General features: G+C 41.8%; 1 protein-coding gene across 2 annotated transcripts; it reads left to right on the top strand.

The window, feature by feature from the left end:
* The first annotated feature begins 493 nt into the window (after positions 1-493).
* On the top strand, positions 494-22,112 carry LOC124137798. Of its 2 annotated transcripts, none has more exons than XM_046504241.2 (5): positions 494-634; positions 14,692-15,414; positions 15,931-16,242; positions 17,396-17,537; positions 18,392-22,112. In XM_046504241.2, the coding sequence occupies exons 2-5, from the start codon at positions 14,706-14,708 to the stop codon at positions 20,592-20,594; spliced, it is 3,366 nt and encodes a 1,121-aa protein (XP_046360197.2). In that variant the 5' UTR covers positions 494-634; positions 14,692-14,705; the 3' UTR covers positions 20,595-22,112. The 2 variants fall into 2 exon arrangements, with proteins under 2 accessions (XP_046360197.2, XP_046360196.2); XM_046504240.2 differs by lacking the exon at positions 494-634 and adding an exon at positions 9,577-9,800.
* The last annotated feature ends 2,462 nt before the right edge of the window (positions 22,113-24,574 follow it).

The raw sequence follows: 24,574 nt of genomic DNA, 5'->3' as shown, positions 1-24,574 counted from the left end.
AACCGCGATCTCACATTACACACGATACTACAACATGCTGTGAACATCAATACTGCCACAACAGAGTCAAGAGAAACATTCAACAATACCAGGTGTTAAAACGCCACCACCTCCCATTCTATGTAACATTTTTTCATGGCCAGCCCCAAATTGTAAATTGTATTCACTACCCCTCTCCTTACAATGAATGGCCAGTCCCTAATTAATGTCAAATATATATATTTTTTATTCGAATTTTTTTTTTTTTTTTTTATAGAACTAGGCAATTTTTCTTGCCTCCCCCTCCCCTCAGTTGTAAAATTTTTTTGACGACCCCCCTCTTTCGCTGTGTCATGACGGCCATCCCTTAATCTCCCCATCCCCATCCGCATCCTCTATAATAAATGACCAGTTCCTTAGCATTTTCCGTTCAAACTTGATTCGTCATCAATGTATAACACATGGCCCTAACGTCCCACCGTAGATCAATCAGTTCGCCTTCTCGAGGCGAGAAACAGTATCGTAGCCATGGCGCGAAACTAGCAACAAGCAGACGACACCTTCGCGAACTACCCATATCAGACGACACGATCTTGTCAAAGAAAACAAACACAGCCACCTGGACTATCCCCCCAGCAGACTGCCACGAAGCCAGGTGAGAGTTGTTATAATTTTATATCCTCTAGATATAAACATCGGTGATCGTCGTTTCATAGAAAGTATGTTATATGACCTTAACGGTTTGTATAGTATGTTTGCAGCTTTCAACTTTAGTCAGTATTAGAGTACAATTCAAGTCTTACACTTGAAAACAAACCGTTTGTAACTGATCTGTTCATTGTGGCTCAGAAACGCAACGGTTGTAGTGTAATCGAAACATTTGGCGGTCATAAATACCCTATTATGTTCTCAAAGTGAGTAAGCTTTCTCATTGACTATGGTCTACCGTAATATATTTCAAAGCAATTGAGGACAAGTATATTACTCGACTTGTAATGGGAGTGATCCTTTATGAAGACGTGGAATAAGTACTCGTGGTTTGGGTGTATTGAGTTTATTTGTGGGTAGCTTACAGGAATACATTACATCATAAAACCGTGTTGAGAATAACACTATAGAGTCAAGGCAGATACAAACGGTTCTGCCGGGACGACTCGAGTACTGAACACACCTCGTAGAATTTCTATACACATGTGGTAAGACTTTGTTTGCACGAACATATCGTGTCCAGATCGCTGCTGGGGGTCATCAGATGTTATCACGAGCGTTGTCAATATTTCAAAGTCAGGCGGCTGTTAGGACACGAATCTAATGAATGTTTAAAGGTCTGTTGGTGATTTGAAAGCAGGCAATGCTGTTTTGTTGTAGTCATGGTTTATCACGCAACACTATACACGGGGACTTGAGAAATGGACGAATGAAATTACTTGGGTAGATTGGTGTTTGTCACGTCAGTCAGTTCCGTTCACTGCTACAGGCAAATGCAATGTTTAGGCCAAACGGGCCATTATCTGGCATAGGTGTTGTTGTGTTGACAAAGGTCACTGGTGTTTGTTTGGCGAAGATAACAAAACCTGATTATACACATATCTTTCTGAAATTGCTGCGTCTGTTAGAACACGCTTTATACACTGGTGTGTACATCTAGGAAATATTGTGTTACCGACTATCACTTGTTGTAAACGTTTACAAGAAAGAGGACAAACAGATTAAGAATATTATTATATGGTAATATACCTCTTATTTATAATAGTAAAAATAATAATACCCTCAAGAAGTTCATAAATAGTTCATTTAGGCCAACAGGTTTTCATATTAATTAATAATATGATTTCAGTGAAACAAGTTCATCAAGTGTTAAACATTGATTATTAGCACTGTATGTAATTACACCTACTTAATTGTTTATTTATAAATACATTAAATAACATATCTAAGGTAAACATTAATATAAAGTGAGACAACGTAAGGCAAGGGAAACCTTTTGTATGCGGTGACATGTGTAAATGAAATCATTTATGTACACAAACATATCTAACTATTACACTCATACCAACAATATACTCACTCACTCCCTCACTCACTCCCTCACTCACTCACATTCACTCGCTCACATTCACTCACTCACTCACTCACTCACATTCACCCACTCACTCACCCACTTACTCACTGACAAACTCACTCATCCAACTACCATCCCACTCAGTCACTCATCCACCTACCTACCCACTCACTCATTCAACCAACTCACACACACACACAGGGCGGCAAGGTAGCCTGGTGGTGAAAGTGTATACAAACGTACATTGATGGATTGTTGTTCAGTTTGATATTACAGCTGTTATTAATCATCCACCATTGAAGAAACCAGCCTACAGCTGCAACACACTATATGCAGTGAATTTTTTTTTTTTTATATATATATATTTCCTATTCGAAAAATAATATTTGGAGAGTGAACCACAGTTAAGTTTCCAAATATTTTTTTACGAATATGAAATATAAAGAATATATATTAATTCTCTGCATTCACTATTCAGTTTCCAAATATTGTTTTACGAATATGAAATATAAAGAATATATATTAATTCTCTGCATTCACTTTTCAGTTTCCAAATATTGTTTTACGAATATGAAATATAAAGAATATATATTAATTCAGTTTCCAAATATTTTTTGACGAATATGAAATATAAAGAATATATATTAATTCTCTGCATTCACTATTCAGTCTAAATATTGTTTTACGAATATGTAATATATTAAAAAGTATATTAGTTCACTACCTACACCGTGTTGTGACTGTTGGCTAGTTTGTTTGCGAGTACAACTTCTGGATTTCGTCGGTTAAATGTGTGTTCATTCTTGGTGACCCTTACAGTGAAAGTTCTTCTAAATAATTGGCACTTAGAGGGTTCCACAACTTCACTTGTTTTGTTCACGACAGTTCCGGTAGCTCAGAGGTCTAAGGTGCAGTTATTCCCTGACCAGAGTTGCTTCCCTTTACATTGCCACGATCCGCTGATCGCGGTTTCGAATAATTGACTCTTCCCTACTTTTATCCTTCGTTTGTCACCAATATACACTTTTTACCAAAGTCGCAAATTACTATCCGACACGAGCATGGATGTGGTGCTGACAAAAACTGATCAACAAATTGAAAATAAAAGCAACAATAGCAGTGAAGCTGGTACAATACTGCTCAGATATAAAACCTCATTGTTTAAAAAACCCGTAAAGAGTCAACGCCAGAGAATAACCAGTCTCGAGTATCCGCCGAAACAGATTCCACTGGGTGTAAAAGTCAAAATATGAATGGATCACTGAAAATCAGTGTTGATCCCAGGTTTTTGCGAAAAGGGGAATGCATGTCCTGCCCTACCGGTGAGACCAACATGCTACTTTAGCCAAAGGTGACAAAGTCCCTTTGACACACCATGGCAGACATACCGTTATGAACACGTTAAGTCACGTTAACACTTGCTTGTCGAAGGAACCAGGTTTATCAGGTGCGACCACAAGTAACATCGTTATGTTACATGTATCTGTTTATGTCAGCGACAAAACAACGCGGGACGGTGGTTACAAAGCATTGTTCAACTTGTCACTTCATTTATTTACTTGATAACGTGACTGACGAAAGTCCGGAGAAGCACGCAATGCATGCAAGATTGTTATCAGATATATGTCAGCGGAAGGTAGTCCTTTGTCTAGGTAAATGTTCCGTCCTGTCTGTTCCATGCGTCAATGGACGTCATCAGATAGTGGGTTGGTGTGGACAGATGGCATGATCCAAATCGTAATATATATATCTGGACCGTTTTTGGTCTAAAGAGGGATTGGCTCGGGCAAATGTCCCAGCAAATGTGATTCATTTGACCTCAAACACCAGTTGTGTGACAAGGAAGAGGATTTCTGGATGTCAACTTCTATATTATGAGGAACACAACGTTTCGGTGTATATCCTTACTCAATCATCAGGTGGAGGAGTTAAGTTTAAGGAGTAAGTATATACTCAGAAACGTTGTGTTATTCATGATAAACAAGTTGACATCCAGAAATTCCCTTTCACTTCTTAATGTCATTCAAAGACTCATTAAGGTACATTGTCTCAGTTTCACTCGAAGCATACAATACAATGTAACAGACATATACTGAACATTGACACCTGACCATTCAGCAAAGTTCTCTTTATGGAAGTCCTTTGTTAACCGATTTTATTTCAGAACATAAAGGGGGCACGGGTGGCCCAGCCGTCTAAGGCGCCGCGATTCGCTGTGCAGTGTTGCATCCCTTTGGCACGCCAGAAACCTATGATTGTGGGTTCGAATCCCGGTTCGCCCCGATTATGTTTCTAGGTATGTCAGCACCATACCCGTGCTCGTGGGTTTCACCGAAGTGGTAAACGTCTGAGACCTGCATCACTTCGGGCTTTCCTCCCACATTAAGCTGACACGCCGTGATATAACTGGAATACTGTTAAAAGCGGCGTTAAACCCAACTCACTCACTCAGAACATAAAACTTCAACGCCAGAGAATAACAAGTCGATTATCTTGTTGTTTAACGCCGCACTCAGCAATATTCCAGCTATATGACGGCGGTAGTCGATTATCTGCCGATACAGACTCCATTGGATGTATAAGCAAAACAGCTGTGGCAATTATATGAATGGATCACTGAAAAATCTGGAGTTCGCGAAAAGGGTAAGCATGTCTTGCCCGACCGGTAGCACCCGCCACTGACACGCCAATTTGCTTAAAAGGGCAAGTATTTGTTGCCTGACGCCACACAGCAGTACGTTAATGAAGGGTAAATCTGAGAAAATGTACAAGAGAGATGAGGTGAGGTGAAATGGGGTTTAACGTCGCGTCCAAGATTATTGCACTTATATAGCGACGTGCGTGTGTGTGTGTGTGTGTATGTGTGTGTCTGATTGTACTAGTCTGGACTGATGCCGATTTATAGTGCTAGCCCACTGAGATACCATGCCGCAGTTAACATGAATACCCCACTCAGACACAGTATACTGACTCCGAGCCGACCAGTCCTTGTTTTAGCCCCTTAATGCCGAGCGCCAGACAGGGTAACAACAAGTACCATCTTTTAACGTCTTTTGGTATGACGCACTCGGGGATCGAACCCCGAACCTTCCGCTCTCCGGGCGCACGCTCCACCACTAGACCACGGAGGCGGGCTACAACAGAGATGAATAAGAGTAATCAGATCGTAATGTAAAAGCGACACAACTCAAGCAAAGTAGCGGCCCTTCTTGAGTTCGAATCTCCGAACCCGTCCTCCAGTAGTTAACGCGGCGACCCATGTCACAGTTGTGCCCCTCTCTCATTAATCCCCTCTTACAATGAAAACAAGCAACACTTGCTAATAAAAGACTAATACTGTTTCAAGAAAAAACGGTATTCGAGCTATATCACTACGGCCTTTCAGTAATCGAGCCTGGACCAGACAAACCATTGACTGAAAGCATGAGCACCGATCCACGCCATCGGGGTAAATTAAGTAACGCCGAGCAAGCCGTCACAAAACCTGACCTTCAGATCCGATTTATCACAAACAAAAGAGAGGACTGGGGACGTATTCTAACCCTCGCCTCCGCTGGGTCGGCCGTTTGAGGCTTTCGAGGGACAGTATATTATCCATTTCCATCACATCTTATTACCTTATCTGAAGAACACATTGTATTGGCAGAACTGTACCACCAATCCCGACTGTGTCGCCTCTTGCGACCAGCAGTGGCATGCTGAGGATTTATTATAAATTCAAAAAGTCAACGGCCAAAAATAATCAGTCTCGAATTTACTACCCAATACAAGTTAAAGAACACCCACGAATGGAAGGATGTGCATTCAAAGTCCACCAGGCATGACGGATTAACTATAGTTATATGACAAATGGCGCCGAAATAGATGACATGGGTTGTAAAAGGGACACGGTAATAGTAATTGTATGAGGTGGTGAGGTGAAATGGGGTCCAAGATTATTGCACTTATATAGCGACGTGCATGCAAGTGTGTGTGTTTGTGTGGCTGCTTGTACTAGTCCGGACAGATGCCGATTTATAGTGCTACCTCGCTGAGATACCATGCCGCAGTTTAACATGAATACCCCACTCAGACACAGTATACTGACTCCGAACCGACCAGTCCTTGTTTTAGCCCCTTAATGCCGAGCGCCTGACAGGGTAACAAGTACCATCTTTTAACGTCTTTTGGTATGACCGGCCGGGGATCGAACCCCGGACCTGCAGCTCTACCACTAGGCCACGGAGGCGGTCGGCAATTGTATGAATGGATCACTGAAAATAAGTGATGACATAAGGTGTTCGCAAAAATGGTAAGCATGTCCTGCTCTCCCGGTAGCACCCGACACACACGCACGCACGCACGCACGCACGCACGCACGCACGCACGCACGCACGCACGCACGCACGCACGCACGCACGCACGCACGCACGCACGCACGCACGCACGCACGCACGCACGCACGCACGCACGCACGCACGCACGCACGCACGCACGCACGCACGCACGCACGCACGCACGCACGCACGCACGCACGCACGCACGCACGCACGCACGCACGCACGCACGCACGCACGCACGCACGCACGCACGCACGCACGCACGCACGCACGCACGCACGCACGCACGCACGCACGCACGCACGCACGCACGCACGCACGCACGCACGCACGCACGCACGCACGCACGCACGCACGCACGCACGCACGCACGCACGCACGCACGCACGCACGCACGCACGCACGCACGCACGCACGCACGCACGCACGCACGCACGCACGCACGCACGCACGCACGCACGCACGCACGCACGCACGCACGCACGCACGCACGCACGCACGCACGCACGCACGCACGCACGCACGCATAATTTTCATTGAAATAGTAAATTCAATTGAGTAAGTAGATGTGAAAACTCTATGTAAACGACGAAATACGGGCCCCGACAGGGAAATAACATCTGAGACATGCCTACTCGAGGTGCACATTTGTCAGCACTTTGAACTGATCGATCTTCACTTCGTGCTGATAATGGAATGCTTGGTGTTAAATGCATATGACCCCAATTATAGGTTATCTCTTAAAAGTGAATGCCATTACACCTTGACGCTGACTTTTCTTTTCTTTTGAAGGGGATTTGGGAGCTAGGGGCCCTTTGCCATGTCCCTACACGTTTACAATGTGTGAAACACCTTGTTATGCAATGCTTGAGTAAAAGTTGTTGTTGTTTTGCGCCGCGCTAAACTATATTCCAGCTATTCTACAGAAGCCAGAAAATAATCGTGTGTGGGCCAGAGAAACCAGTGATTGATATTATGACAACATCCAACGCCGTCGGGGTTCGATGACATGTAATCAGCCAAGTCACTGACCACCCGATTCATTAAGTCGCGGTGGAATAGGTCTTCAGCAACCCATGACTTGAGATAAAAGGCGACTATGCTTGTTGTAAGAAGTGACTAACGGGATCAGGTGGTCAGGCTCGCTGACTTGGTTGATGCATGTCATCGATCCCAATTGCCTGGATCGATGCTCATGTCGTCAATCACTGGATTGTCTGGTCCAGACTCGACTATTTACAGACCGCTGTCATATAGCTGGAATATTGCTGAGTGCGGCGTTAAACAACAAACAAACATACAAATGTTAAGTCGCATCGTACGACAAATGGAGGCTGCTTGGAACTATGCTACTCGAAATTCCACGGGGTGGGGAACAGGAGTCAGTCAGGTTGGAAAACGGAATAAACTTTTCATTTCATACACAATGAAGCAATTTTATAAACATATGGCTAACGATGTTCAGCCACAAAGCAGGTTCTATTAGGTTATGTAGTCAACAAACATACGTATGTTTCACAAGGACGTCAGGCATTACAAGGCAAATATTAGCAGGTGCTTGGTGATACAAACGAGGCCATTGTTGGCTCAGCCATTAACTATATGAGTTGGGTTGGCGACAAGGCTTGTGATGAACGTTGTCCCCTTGAGAGGGTCAACGAGCTGCCATGTCTAGCTACGTATGAGCAAATATATTGAACATAACTTGAGCGATTGTTTGCAGTGGAATTATAGAGGTTGTAAACTCTCCTTGTGCCATTCTGATAAGATCCTTTCGAGGTTTAAAAATCACTTTTCGAATACATGTGAATTATGAAACTACAAGATAACGCTAAGTTAAGTTGAAATTTATATTTCTCGTTTTCAGGGAGTGAATGCGTGCATAGCTTTCCTGAACACGGTAATCCCCCATTTTTAACCTTTTGTAAATCAATTAAATATACATCGTTATACGAACTGGAGTGTGTGCTGCAATCGGGTTAGTTAAAAACCGTTGTTAAATGCGATTGGATCCCTGTAATCTTGAGGGCTCTGCACTGCGTATGAAGAATCTTGATAAGTAGCGTTTCCTTCAAGACGACAATGGTGAAAAATATTTATCTCAACAACTTCGATTTAGTTATTTTTCTCCGCAGTCTCCTACACGGTTAACTCTTTCGGTTCCAAATGAAATTCGCGGGCATGGAATTCTCGCTCGAAAAAAACTGAAAACGAATGATGTTTATTTCCAAAGACATTTTTAGTGTTTTAGTGTTTGGATAGAGCATAGAAGGAATGTTCATTCCAACCCTTCCGTGGGCTTAGTGGCCGTTTCTTTCCCAAGAGCAGAAAGCGAAGAATGTTCCAGATGTGGCTTCCCATGGACTTTTCTGTGTAGGGTACTTTGTATAGTGACTGTATTTGTCTAGCATCGTCTCTATAGTGTCAGTATTTTTCCTAGGATAGCCTGTATCGTGTCTGTATGTAGTCTAGGATAGTCTGCATCCTGTCTGTATGCTGTCTTGGATATTCTGTGTCTATATATTGTCTAAGATTTATTGTCTCTACTTTATTATGCCAGCGCCCTCTGCAGATTGGATCCACCAGCGAAACAATACCATGTGACGTCAGCCTAGAAACAGGCAATAGCAACTCTCAGTGATCTTTCATCTCTACACTCAATGCTGTTGAATAAGCCCATAATTGTTACGAGTTTCTCTTCACGGGCGAGTAATACAAAACTCAAATACTTTTCACAACATCTTAAACCAAACTCATCCACTCTAACGGACATTTCTGGTGTCCCCCGCCGTGTTATTGCTGGAATATTGCTAAAAGCGGCGCAAAACCATACTCACTCACTCACTCACTCTAACGGAAATGATAGTTTGGAAACTGAACCAAGTCTATATTGACGTCGTTAGCGATACGTGTTTGATACCAAAGTTTCCAAGACAAAGGTTCAATCGCTGGAAATCTTTATTCGATTTCCACTCTCGGACAAAAGCACGCGTGCATGAATATAACACTGCTTGCAGTCGAGTCTCACTGCAAGGTTGTGATTTACACGCAGTGTAAATAGTCGTAAATTGGAAACGCCTCCTTTACACCATATTACCTCTGCAAGCACGGATCACGTTCTCTAAACATCAACGCGGCTTTATACGTCTTTTCTTACAAGTGTTATCAAGCTTTTTGAAACGACTTAAACCGCCATTTTATGGTAACGAATTTGTGACCACCATATTTCATAGAGTATTTGCTTTGGACACAACGCGAGTCCGCTTTTCATATCAGGGAGGTTTTGTTGGGCGGTTAAAGCGAGACACAATCACGTCAATAATACGGGCAGTTGAGGCCGCCCCCTCACAGCGTTCAGGTGTGCGGTCGATTGGGGTAGATTACCTAGTCTTGCGTTAACTCGTCACTGTGAATTGTATCACCGCTATACAGAATCATGGGTGAGTAATTTGTTTTGTAACAAACTGCCGCTAATCACATGATGTTTAATTTAATTCACGCTTAATCGTGTAGTGGATGGAATGACGGTTATAACGAAACACTGATACCATGGCTTACCATTAATAATGGAGATTTGTGTGCTACTGTTTTGCTTGAATAAGAGTATGGCTTTATTTCTGTGAACGGGTCTTTAACAGGTATTCATGTTATTACTGTAAATGTCTTTGGTAACATTAAACACAATAACAAACGATTAGTCATGTCTTGATTGTGCCAGTATTGAACCCCCGGGGTTTATTCGTGAATATTTAAGGGTATAGTAATATATCAATTTTCAGAAATATGACTGAAACAAAATTGATATGTTTCAGAGAAGAGTTTGTTGGCAAGTTGTATATTAGTACTCAAATGGTAGAAATATTGTGAGAGATCAGCATATGGCTTTTGAATGCAGTTTGATTTTGAATCATATATACAGCCTCTCTGCAACTTGTTATATCTGTTGAGTGTAAGATGAGTTGAGTGTAACGCCGCTTTGAGAGTGTGGGTGGTATGGTTTACCCCGATTTTAGCAATATTCCAGCAATATCACCGCGGGGATACCAGAACAGGGCTAACGCCGCCTTGATACCTCGGTTATCGTTAAAAAGAATATCGTATTCGACGTAATAAGCGCCCCGCTCTAATAAGCGCCACGGCGATATTTGCTAATATATTGGCTAGTGAACAATCCCAATTAGCACCCTTCCGATTGATCAATGTATACAGGACTTACTTATTCGTGTATAATACGCACTCGTGTGTTATATGCACCCTTAATTACGGGCAATTAAATTCTGGAAAAATATATCTGTCGTGTATAATACGCACAGACTTTTCATTTGTATCATTTCAGGCTGTCAGCATAAACCACGAAATTTACGATCTCTCAACTCTTTCACCAAAATTATATTCCAATAAGAGCCCCCTATTTTTAATTTTGAGAGCGCCCCGGGCGCTTATTACGTCGAATACGGTATCATATTTCATTTAAATACGTGTTAATGCTACCATTTACTATTCATACATGCAGTAATAGCATAACACTTTCAGTCTCTCCTCGGATGCTTACAATACATGTTAATGTAATACGATATCGAGTTCTGTGAACGTACAGGCTTAATGCACGGTGCAGCACAGCTAACACGGAATATTGTCTGACCATGCATAAGCATAATAGTATTGTTCGCTGTCCTATTTGTAACTGTTAACGTGTTTATGTATGGAAGTCGGGTGGGGCAACAAATCACTCTGTGGCCGACCCATCACCCCAGTGTTTTCATGTTGCCAGGGCCACACAGTACAGTTCAGAGCTTAAGCAACTGATATCTGTTTCAAGTGCCGCCCCATAAGGGGTTGGTGTTCTCCACGTATGTCGTCGTCCATATCTTCACAGCCGTGTGCCTTCTCTGATTCATGTGCACCAATACCGTACAGCCTTCATCCACATTGTGGTCCCTTTAACATCATTATCTCACCATATCCTCTATAGTGGAACCTCGGTCGTCCACGGAAATGACTGGTAATTAATTTCAAGCATATGTTCAGCAACCAATGCTTGTCGTAAGAGACGACTAACGGGATCGGGTGGTCAGGCTCGTTGACTTGGTCGATGCATGTCATCGTATCCCAATTGCGTAGATCGATGCTCATGATATCAGTCACTTTCAGACTCGATAATTTACAGACCGCCGTCATCTATCTGGAATATTGCTAAGTGCGGCGTTAAACAACAAACAACAAAAACAAATCTGAAGACAAGAGTTTAGTCACGATAGTTATACTATCATCGTGTTTCTGTCCCATCTCAACAAATAATGACACAAAGTAATTTACTGTTAAACATCATTATCTCGAAGTTCTTGGGACTATCAAATGTGTGTCGAGATATGGAATTTTCGACTTATACGGAGTATCGATATAAGGCCAATGTGTCGGTAAAGATTCAATAACTCTATAAAGTTAAAAGATATTTAGAGATAATGGAATTCGATTTGTCGTTTTTCTGTAATTTTGATAATCTGCACCACCGCCACTGTTGCCTCCGTGGTAACCACATAAGAACAACGCAAACTTAACCAAAACATATCTTAAGTTCCCCATGCTGTCATACAGTGGGAATGGGTCATTACCGCATCTGGCTTATTGTTTGACATCACGCACAGCTGTATCGTCGTAAATTATGGACTAAACACAATCACGGTGACACCAGTTATTGGATTTGTTTGTAGTAAACCAACAGCACGACTATTTGTTGTTCTGTTTATTGCCGCACTCAGCAATATTTCTGCTTTATGACGGCGGACTGTAAAAAGTCGAGTAAGACCAGACAAACCAATGATCGATATTATGACAATGTCCCACGCCGCCGGGTACGATGACACCCAATCAACCTAGGCAACGAGCATGACCATCTGATCAAATCCGTCGCTTCTCACGACTATCGTAAGTTATTTGGAAAAACTACAGTATCCCGAGAACCCTCGGCAACAACTGAATTATCTCTGCCCCTCTCGCCCACAGACACCCTTCACCCAATGTTTCAAGTCCTGCACTTACAATTGATTACCTTGCCAGCCAGACCTCTTTCAACCAATACCCCTCCAATCACTTTACAATATAAATGAGTCACAGAGCTCATCCACTACCCTCAACCCTGGAACTCCACTTGTCTGTGTGAAATATGAGACGGGTGTCCAGACATCGACTTAACGTCGACCCTTTCTATAATGCCTATGAGTGAAGACTGGTCTCCGAGACGAGGTATTTCATAGATACGTCATCCAACGCCCTATACGCGGATTATGTGGCGTTACGCGTGTTACAATATACTCTGCACAGTCATGAACCTGGGACACACGAGCTCGTAGTCTTCATGGCAGCAAGACGCTGTCCTCTCACTCACGTAATCAGTATATCTATATATGGAACTGTACTTTATACATAGGAAGGAGGACTTCGTGTTGTTTGTCACTGAAGGGCCATGGTGGCCAAGATAAAGTGTTATGATCTGAAGGCTCTATTCACAGTTAAAATAGCCAGAGGTATACCGCATCAATATTCAGTTTATAATTGAAAACACTATGCTGCAGCCCCTAGGTGTGCAGATGTAAGTATGCATTCCACTGAATTATTATCATAATCGAGGAAAGCCTAGCCTGCAGATATGAAGTTTTAATAGTTTCTAGGACATAATGAAATGGCAATTGATAGTTCTGATTATGTTTCGTAATGGTTGGTTGGTTGGTTTGTTGTTTAACGCCGCACTCAGCACTATCCCAGCTATATCACAGCTGTCTGTAAATAATCGAGTCTGGACCAAACAATCCAGTGATTAATATCATGAGCATCGCTCCACGCAATTGGGGTCGATGACATGCATCAACCAAGTCAGCGAGCCTGACCACCCGATCCCGTTAGTCGCCTCTTACGACAAGCATAGTCGCCTTTTACGGCATGGGTTTCTGAAGATCTATTCTACCCCGGATCTTCACGGGCCTGTTTCGTAATCAGCCTTTGTACATGTCGAATGTTCTAAAAATTAGTTGTTTGATCAGGGTTACACAATTATAGGTCTCACAAACCTTTATGGTAGACATTTGAGGGACATTTCCAAATTTGACCAAACAGTGACAAAAATGATGTCTGATGCAATTCCCTATTTTGACTCGTACTATATGTTCATGTGTTTTTTGTTGGGAAAAATTGACTTGGCTTTGCTTGTGTTTGTGACGGTTACCCCCGGTGGGCAGGATACGCTCACCATTTCGCGAACAACTGGTATCATCACAGAGTGATACTGATTCAAAGACAATGCTCATGATATAGTCGAAAGCTTACAATGGAAACTGCTTTAAGAAGATATTTCTGATGATCATGGAAAAGATTTTGTCGCTTTTATTTATACAATTCCCAGCTTCCCTTACCTTAACCCCAACACTCATATGATCGAGTATATGCTCACAGGGTTCTTCTCAAGTTTAGACCTCTGTAGAACAAACATTAATCGCACTGGTGCCCTTGAGGGATTTTCGTAAATGCACACACACATCATTACATTGTATCGTGATTGCCTCACATATTCCAAGCTGAAAGAATAACATGTTACTTGACATTTACAATCAACATGCATGATTGCCACTCTGTCAGTTCCCACCAGGGTAATACAGTGTAAATAATGAACTTCTGTGGTTTCGTGGAATAAATGATGAAATGACGGCCGATAGTGTATATATCCCCAGGCCATAGAAATGAGATCATTTCTAACCGCGATGTTGCTGAGGTAATAAACAATTTGTTGATAATTGGATTATACTTCGACAAGCTGATATGAGCTCACAGTACCGTATTCTTTCCAGTTTAACCCACTCGATTAAAAATGTAAACGAAGCAAACATCTAGCTTTCACAAATTAACATTTTCTACTATTTCGAGAAAGCCAGTCCTCTATTTGTTGCCTAAATTAGCTCAGCTTATTGCGTCTATGCATGAAAAGACAATCGTTGCAAGAGCTGAGGAGTTAATAATTAGATACTTTGACAATGATTTGGAAAATTCATCAGAAGTCGTTCCATGACGCCATGACTGACGCTAAATCACGAGCACAGGTATGGTGCTGACAAATCTGGGATTCGAACATTAGGATTCTGGCATGCCTGAGGGACGTAACTCCGCAAATTCAATTAGGCGACCACCCGTGTCAAGTTTTAGAACAACTTTGGACAGCCAGCTGGACATGAATATATTTATAATGAAATCTTTGAGTCTCATGGAAATGCTTCGAATGCTGCAATGCCAACTCACTATGAATTAAAACAAAACACATTAACTCATGTGTGATTATATCTGCAGCTACAGAGGCCAGTATGGATGCTTCCGCCAAGAGTGCCCACTATCTGCTCACAGCCAATGAGAGGGAATACCTGGCCAAGCTGTGCTGGCTGCTACACGACGCTGGCACACATGCATTGCGTGTGACGTTCGACACCATTCACCCACCGCTCGTCCTCAAGGAACATCTTAGCCAAACCCATGTCAAGACAATGCTTACAAAACTGCACCAACAGAAGGCCCTGACCGACAAACACTGGAAGACACTGTATCCCATAAAGAAGAGAGGCGTTACCTCACAAAGATATGACAGTCGGCTTCTAGCCATTCTTCTGCAGACAGTATGTCATCTTTGTCCCCCCTACCCCCATGGATGGAACGCTTTACCCCTTGGAACAGACAGCAGTCTGAGTGCAGATGTGGTACGGCTGTCCATCCTGTTCCAGCAGATCGGGAGTCTGGGCGGCGTCAGGGACGAGGAGTATCCAGTGCTGTGGAAACAGATCGGGGAGGTCCTGTTACGACTTGGAGGCCCTCCAGCTAGAATAAAGATCCAGAGAATTGATAACGAGAGTGTTCCTCCAGACCTTCAGAACCATTACATACAGCTGATTAAAGAAATATGGACACTGGATGAGAAGGGGATGTTCAGTGCAAACCTGGAGGCTCTTTCACGTCACAGTCAGACATCATCAAAATCTCCCAAGAAAAAAGGTTCGCGGGTGAAGAAAAAGGAAGATGAAGGTAGCGTAAACAGATATGATGTTCCTACTTAAAGTAATATACTAGTTATAGAAAGAAAGTCCACTTCTTCAACCTATAATAACTACAAAATTTTAGGCCGTCATTTTCTCAATACATTTGCTATGTCCCTGGAATCACCTCAAATTGTAAGGGATCAACCATTTCATATTCGTGAATTTTGTATTGAGACGAGAGATGTCTTCAGCTACATCTTCAGAACCAATTATTTTTTAATTAAAACTAGCCTTAATTTATAAAAAAATAACATCTTGGAACAATATAATTTTTCGTGGGTAAAATTGCTATTGTTTCAACAGTCTAATGCATAATTTAGGTTTTAAAGCTTTTTCTGGAAGAATGTTTTTGGGGGATAAAATCCCAGGCCCCCGAATATCAAATGTTCCGTCCCTAAGTTGACCGTATAACGAGAAAGGTACTTTATGTTGTACTTTATGTTGTACTTTATGTTTGGAAATGCATGTTTGACAACAATCTCTCTCAATCAATCATATGCAGGTATACCCCCCGAAGACAAGCATGTCATTATGAAAGTGTACAAGACTCTTGTCGACAGCATCATTGCCGAGGACATCATGGACCGTCTGCAGCAAGGCCAGATAATAAAGATCAGTGACAGACAAGAGATTATGGCTCTCAGCAAAAACCAGGAGAGAATGCAGCTGATTCTTGACAAGATCCTGGCCTCCAGAGTGAACTATGCCTTTAAACTGCTCTGTGATGCTCTGAAATTCAAATACCCGAAGGAATATGAAATGGTTATGAAGACGAGGAAGGCCACTTATAAACAAGGCATTGTTGAGACTGTCGGTAAGGCTTTACTTTATGGTATTTGTGAGTGAGTGAATAGGTTAGGTTTGGTTTTTAACAGTATTCTAGTTATTACACGGTGTGGCAGCTTGATGTGGGGGATAGTCTGAAGTGATGGACGTCATGGGCGTTTACCATTTCTGTCAAAGCCATGAGCGTGGGTATGGTGCTGACAAGCTTAGAAACACAATGAGGGCGAATGTGAGATTCGAATCACGCTATCATATGTGACCCACCAGGAATAAAGGGACCCTATGGTTGCTAGGATACAAGTGTTCTATGACGTCATAAGACTTTTGACGTCAGTGAACATAGTCATGTATGATGTCATGTATCTCTGTAATAAATATGAATTGAAGCTTGTGAATAGTATTTTTGTGTTCAGAGGATGCTGTAAAAAATGTGATTTTTCACCCATCAGGTCCCTTATCTCATTGTTGGTCACATATGATTCTTGCACGCCTACAGGACGAAAATCAGGGCGCCTTACACTACCGGGCCAACACTCGGTAACAGTGAATCTGTACAAGCATCCACATACACGTAAAATAGAGTTTTAAAGAGTGAGCGAGTTGCGTTTAAGGCCGCTTTTAACATTTACATTTATTCCAGTTGTATCAAGGCGTGTCAATCGGGGCGAACCTGGATTCGAACCCACAATCATAGGTGTCAGGCGTGCCCAAAGGGACGTAATTCTGCACATCGAATCGCGGCGCCCAGTTTTAAAGAAGCTTAAAGTATATGTATTGCTATTCCAGCTTTTGTTGCACTATGAAGTACCCATGCATGATTAATCACACAACATATGGTGCATCTAACTGATACAATGACATTGAATTGTCCACTCATCTACTGATGTTACTTATACAATACATTATCCAAGTCTGTATCAAACATTACTTCACTCAATCACTATTATTGCAGCAGATATGTATGATAATAATACCTGTGCTTCTTGCTAGCTACACTGTGGTTATCAACAAGAAGCTATTGTGGACCTTTAACACAATGTATTTGTGACATAGGTACATGTATTAAGTTTATTATTTCATAGTTACAATACTCATATCTAGTTCACCCGAGGCAGTTAACCTTTCTAGTACTCCTTTCTAGATGTGAAGCCTAATAAATAATGACAGTATTGATGTTGTAGACCTTGTGAGCGTGTGCCAGGAGGCTCTCTCTGCCATGTACAAACTGGCCTTCTCCCGCTGTACACCATTGCCATGGATGGAGTCTCTGCATATGAGTGTCCGGGACTTCTATACTCCGGTTGATATTGTAGACAGTGATGGGTGAGTGTTCTTTCACGTTGAAGAATTCACACTTTCTATTGTTGGTATGACCATGGCTAAATGTTTCTCGAAAACCCTTTACAAAATAATATACCTAAAGCGACAAAACCCTTTCCATATCCAATAGAAATCTCTGCATAAAGCAGAGTCGATTGTACGATTCCGACTATATCATGAACATGTGTTTATGACTCACTATCAAATAGTAATGATACCTGGTGTTGGGTGTTACCTGCCCAACCGGTGGCACCCGTTAAAAGCACATGCAAAGACAAGTTAATTGTACACCTAAAAGAAACAACACGGGAACATCGTACAAGTCAAAAGAGGGAATTGCATCGGACATATTTTTTTCTCACTGACGCTTCAATTTGGAACGGTCTACCATAAAAATCCTTTTGAAAGCTTTACTGAGGCCTTGAATGTTGTAACATTGATCAAACAAGAAACCCTACAAAATAGAGCCTGGATAAACATCCTAAATTTTACCGTTGGGAAAATTGTTTTAAATGTCCATTGTAGCCCTTTATTCATTAAAGGTTTGTCATGAGTGAATAATTCCTATATGTTCTCAGTAAAAATTGAAGTGTTTATTATTTCAGAAGAATATTTGTTTGTTTGTCTGTTGTATAACGCCGCACTCGGAAATATTCTAGCTACATGACGGAGTTCTGTAAATAAAGCGTCTGGACCAGGCAATCCAGTGACTGACATCATGAGCAACGATCTACGTAATTTGAATATCACCTTCGTAGATGATAATTAGTTTAGAATGTGGCACTAATACGCTTCCATACCATGTAAGTAAGAATGCTAATTATAGAAGTGACCATAACTGTGTTTTCAATCTACAGGAAGAAACAACACTTGAGTGATATATTTCCCACCCAGAACAAATCGGGAAAGGGAAAAAGAATTGTTCTAGAAGGAGCTCCTGGGATTGGGCAGACAACTCTTGCAACGATGCTTACACACATGTGGGCCAACCAGAAGAACTACTTCAAGGTAAAATACGAATTTCTGGTTCACATTGATGCGCATGCAATTGGGGAAGATTTCCACGACTCAGTCTACAAACAGGTCCTGCCAGAGAACACAAAACTGTCAGTCCAGGAGTTTTGGTCTTTGCTTGAAGCTAACGCAAGGGATGTTGTGTTCCTGATTGACGGATTTGATGAGGATGTGCCAAGTCCTGATCTTAAACAAATAATTCAAGGGACAAAGATGAAGCTCTCTTCCGTGGTTCTGTTTGTTCATCCTGAAATCCACGTCCATCGATATGTTACTGCAGATGCCAAACTGTTCAACATTGGCTTGAACTCTGGTAATGTCTCAAGGTGTCTGAAGACGTATGGATACTTAATGGAAATGACTGCGGAGCAATGTGATGAATTACTGGAGATGGCACAAAACAAGGAATGGACATTCAGACACTTGCTATCCTCACCTTTCATTTGCCTAGCCACTATTATGGTGTATAAAATTTGCAAGGAACGCGAAATTGTCAGCATATCTACCACAACGGAATTGTTTGAACTCTTTGGTGAGGCTATGGCGAAAGATTTTTGTGGAAGACAAAATATTGATGTTGTTGGAACGGAGTTTCCTGATGAAGTTCTGAAAACCATTGGTCAGTTGCAACAACTTGCCTTTGCTGCTGTTTGCGGCAAAAGGAGGATCTTCACAGATGGCGAGTTGATCCATGAAAGTCAAAACATCCTGATGACCAAATTTGGCGTCCTTGTCAAAAATGGACTCAGCAATTGTTGGAAAATGACATGTTCTCTGCTGGCAGATTTCCTCACCGCTCGGTACCTGGCAGACATGCCAATGGGGGATCTAAGCGAGATCATTGCAGAACAGAAACTACTCAGTCGAGTATGTTATGCCAATATGATCTCTTTCCTGTGTGGCTTGTTCAGGAACGACCATGACACTCCAACTCTAGGGAATATCTTCACAGAATTAAAAACTCACAACATAAAACAAACAAGAGCGTTGAACAGAACAGGGCATGGAAAACCAGTTGATGGAGAAACGTCCACTACAAGTCACCTGACATCTGGTTATGTGACTGACTACTATCATAGTCTTCAAGGTCTTTCGGAAAGCGAGTGTCGAGACGATGTTTTGACACAAGTTGTGGAATCCATGCCAAGCCATTTGATCATCCGGAGAGATGGAGCAATCCCTCACACATGTGTACACGGTCTCAGTGCTGTTCTTATTAATGAATCGGTGAACATCACACACATTGAAATCAACCTTCTTCCAGTGTACATGTTGCAACCAGATATCTACTTAACACTTGCAGAAACAATCGGAAACAGTCCTCGTGTAAGACGATTAAGGGTGTTGTGGTATGGGCTTGAATTGATGGCAAAGTTCCTCTCAATCGCAACTCGTAATGCACAAAGTCTACAGTCGTTGCAGATTGAAGACTGTTCAAAGAAGGTATGTACGCAGGTGACAGCAGAAACGTGGGCTGACCTCCAACAGTTTTGCAGCAAGCTGGAAAACATAAAGAAATTCATTTTCCTGAACTGCAAGATGGCGTCTGTTGTCTGCCATGTTCTTCATCATCTGCCTGAGACACTGGAGGAGATTGACTTTGCCGGGTGCGCCATGAACCCAATCTGTGCCGGCGAGGTTGCCACAAAGATTGAGCACTCCAAAAAGCTTAAGAGGCTAAATCTGAGCAGTACAAGGCTGGAGAGCTCTGACATCAAGGCTCTAACAAAAGGTGTAAAACTGGGTGAATCCTTGGAGGAGCTGAATCTTGGTGGCACGCGTCTCGACAGATCAGGTGTGGTGGCCCTGGCGGAGTCCATCCGTATGTCAAACACTCTCCAGTGTCTGGATCTCAGCAACTCGGAGCTGACAACTGAGCTGTGCTTGATATTAGCTGGAGGTATTGCAGATTCACGAACATTGACCAAACTGGTGGTTTCTTATGCAAAGATGACTTCAGAGGGTCGCCTTTTCATCTCACAGGCCAAGGAATCTGCGTTACAGATTGTCGGGTTGAAAACATTAAAATATATCAGCCCTGTGTAACTTCAACGCTTGACATTTCAATCATTTGCTTGGTCAATGAATGGCTACAGGTTTGGAGATTCCAGAAACCTCATCAAGAACCGCAAGACAGTGTCACTTTATGGTCCTGGAATATCACTTCTCAGTAATATTGACAATCCACATGTCTCGAACGACTGATTACGTAATGAGTTGCCATTATTCCATGTTGTAAATTAAAGTTCAGTAGGCCATGATGTAAACCCAAACCTCAGAATACTTTAAAGCAATGTGACAGTATTTGGTATTTTATAAAAATGTCTCCTTTCCATGTAATGTCTTCTGGGTACATACAAAGTTAATTTTTATATGTTTCATTGTTAATTTGTCTATTATGATGCCACTTGGTGCCAGTTTACCATCATTGCCTCATTACAGGGAATCCTCCCTTCCACTAGAAGCAGTTCATAAGTTTGGTGTGCCATAAACATCTTACTTCTAACGCTGGGGTCGCTATATGGCCGAAATAATGCCGATACGACCGTTAAATGTTAAACTCACTCTCTCTAGAGGTTGTGATTGGAGCAGGAGAAGGGCGGGGATATATGTACAAGTTGCCAACTGAAAAAAAAACAATTTCAGGGAATTTACAGTTTCAGTTTCAGCCAGTGTAATACAATATATATTTATACAGGATCACCACCGTAGGCACAGCGATGGGAAACAGAAGAAAGATCGTTGAAAAAACTTTGGTATGTTGGTATGGCTCTACAACTTGTTGTTGGTAACATGTGTGCATTGGAACACTAAGTTGTATTTTTTCTGTATTAAAATGTCACCATTTTAACAATTACGTTGTGGAGCGGATGTGGGTATGTCTAAAAATTAAGGAATACATGGAAGTTCTTTTATAGAAACATATAACTTTTGAACTGCTTACACACATCATGACAAAACCATAGTCTATATGTAGCTAGCAACATATTCTTTGTTTCTCTGGCCGTACAGCGGTTTTCTTAATGTGTACGTTAGATTTCAGCAGATCTTATGATTTCAACCGAGAAGAAGAACCATAATCAATATTGCGAATTTAATAAGTATGTCAACCCGTCACGTATATTTTTGGTAAAAGTGATGTGAAAATGAGGTCGAGCTTTAAGGTACTGTGCGAAACTGTTCAAAACGGAAACAGGGATACTGTCTACGCATGCACAACAAAGAAAACCCTGTTCCCCCATATTAGCTATTTTGCGATCAAAAAAGGATACACAGTTATGTTATTATAAGCACATTTGGAGTAAAACGATATGATTCTATTTTTGACTTAGACTGAATTTGAACAAAGCCCCAATTTGAGACGTTAATAGTCTTTACAATACATGTATAATTCATGGCAACACAGAGTTGAAGAACCTGTTTCAAAGGATGTGCATAATGTACAACGTCCGTCCAATAATGTATTTATTATTATTTACATTAGTTAGTTATATATTTTTTATCAATGTATATGTTTACATCTGTTCTTATGTTAACGGATAAAATCTACTATTATTTTCCTAATTTCGTTTTCTTGTTTCGATGCAATAATTATGAGCCTCGGCGTGTTTTAGATGAATAAGAATGTTAGAGACATCATTCGAAGTTCATCCATAACCCATGAATACAATGGCCACTATGAGGCGTAATTGCTATGTTTAACCAACGAATGATGGCCTTGTCCCAGCACAAAGGAAATTGAATGTCTGAATTCCTACTATGGAGAGTTGGATATAATATGCATTTTCATGTATACCATTGTCTGCAGACGAACAGGCGGCCTATCATAGATATCCCCCGTGGGTAATTCCAGGTTACAATAGGTCCCAAGGAACCTGGTATGCTGTCGTAGGAAGCGACCTAGTGGACTGGATGCTTAGGCTCGATGTCTTAGTTGATAGCGTGTTATCGTGCCACGACGGCTTGGCTCGTTATTCGCAATATTGAAACTCGATTATTTACAGATCGTCGTCATATAGCTGGAATATTGCGGAGTGCGGCGTTAAACAACATTCAAACAAACAAAATACAATATATAGTCATGAGTAAAAAACACCCACATTGATTGGGATTTCTTGGAGGTTGAATATTTAATAAAACGGAAGTGAAGGATTTCCTAATATTTTTGAAAAAATACACACGTATCCTCACAGTAGACCACCTGGGTTTATAGTTTGCAATTTAAAATATCAAGACAGATAGACAAGTGTTATACAAGATGAAACACACACACACGCGCACGCACGCACGCACGCACGCACACACACACACACACACACACACACACACACACAGTAGAAGCCATAAATAGGTTCCGAACCTCCTGAACAAAGATGGGTGTCATCATTGTTGGGAACAAGCTAGTTTCAGATTCAGTAGTGAAATGACATTTTGGGAGATAGTGTGTACAGTGCAAAAAAAAAGCATTTTGAAAGTGTCTTAGAGCAAACAAGTTCAAAAGGTCCAACTGTAACATATGCAAAATACAACACCACTGAAACACTGGTGTTGAGTCCCACTACTATCTGAACACACAACCCACAACCCACAAACCCACAACACACAAACCCACAAACCCACAACACACAACACACAAACCCACAACACACAACACACAAACCCACAACACACAACACACAAAACCACAACACACAACACACAAACACACAACACTCAAACACAATACACATTTCACTTCATCTGAACACAAACTATGAATGGCCATTCATAGTTTTTCAATATGCCTTGGTGTCATCCTTACTCTGAAGTGCAGTTTCAGCTTCATTGGTCCAGAGGTTGCTTTGATGATGTTTACGACGGATGGACAAGCAGGTCACAACATAACCACGCTTGACTTTCAGTAAGGGGAGCTAAAACGTATAAAGGTCTACCTTGTTTTGTGGTACTTGACAAAACAAGTAAAGTCAGTGTGTGAATGTTGTTGAACACTGAAGTCAGCAATATTTTAACTTAACTGTCGGGCAAAAGAAAGCATAAACTTGAAAATTGTCTTTGACCCAACCATTACAAATATTAACAAAACGTTACCAGGCTGACACCCTTTACAGAAACGCGTCAAACGTAAGATCCAAAATACTAAGATGATATCCGTATCATATTCATTACGATTGAATAAACATTTCTTGTTTGTTTTATTTTTAGCCACCATCAAACATGGGTGTATACTTTCCTTTGCCCGGCAGTGTATTTAACGGCGTCCTGAAATAACAGCCTGCACAAAGCAGACACGTGGTTGATTGAACAAATATAGTGACAATACCAATTCTATAATCACAAGAAATGTCCGTTGTACAAGTCCGACTGCGTCATACAGGTGTGCTTATGAATCAGTATTAACTAGTGATGATGTCATGTTTTCGAGAGGTGACTGTCCTGCCCCACCAGAAGCACCCATCATGTTTCCTGCAATCAGCAGTTAAAACCACGCATTCATCAGATGAAGGGGCGAGAGGTACCTCTTGTTTATTTTACAGGGTTGAGTGCCATATGCGTACAGGAATCGTAAGATCGTGGGTTCGAATCCGAGATTATGTGTTTGTTCCCGTGTTGTGATCGTGTTCGGCAACTTGACTCCTGAGATCTTCTAGGGCTTAAGTCCTTCCTCCAACTGAAGAACATGCAAAACACGTGGTGTCGCTTTAGACAGGCGACTTTGTTCATAAAATGCCTCTGTTCACCCAGCAGTGAATGGGTACCCGGTAGGATGTGATAGTAATGTGACTGTTAACGCCTCACAGGTTGAGCTGAGCATGAAAATCGAGTGCACACTGGTTAATTGACTGTGGAAATAATGATCTAGCAACCTAAACAATCACTTGATGAACAGAGATGAACACAATTCAGCAGTCAGACGTGGGTCAATATTGACAGTAGCGGGTGACATTGCCCAGATGAACACAATTCAGCAGACAGACGTGGGCCAATATTGACAATAGCGGGTGACCTTGCCCAGATGAACACAATTC

This window comes from Haliotis rufescens, unplaced genomic scaffold, assembly GCF_023055435.1.
Source record: "Haliotis rufescens isolate VD_foot unplaced genomic scaffold, xgHalRufe1.0.p SCAF_57, whole genome shotgun sequence".
Classification (NCBI taxonomy): Eukaryota; Metazoa; Mollusca; class Gastropoda; order Lepetellida; family Haliotidae; genus Haliotis; species Haliotis rufescens.
This window is presented reverse-complemented; position numbering and strand designations above follow the sequence as displayed.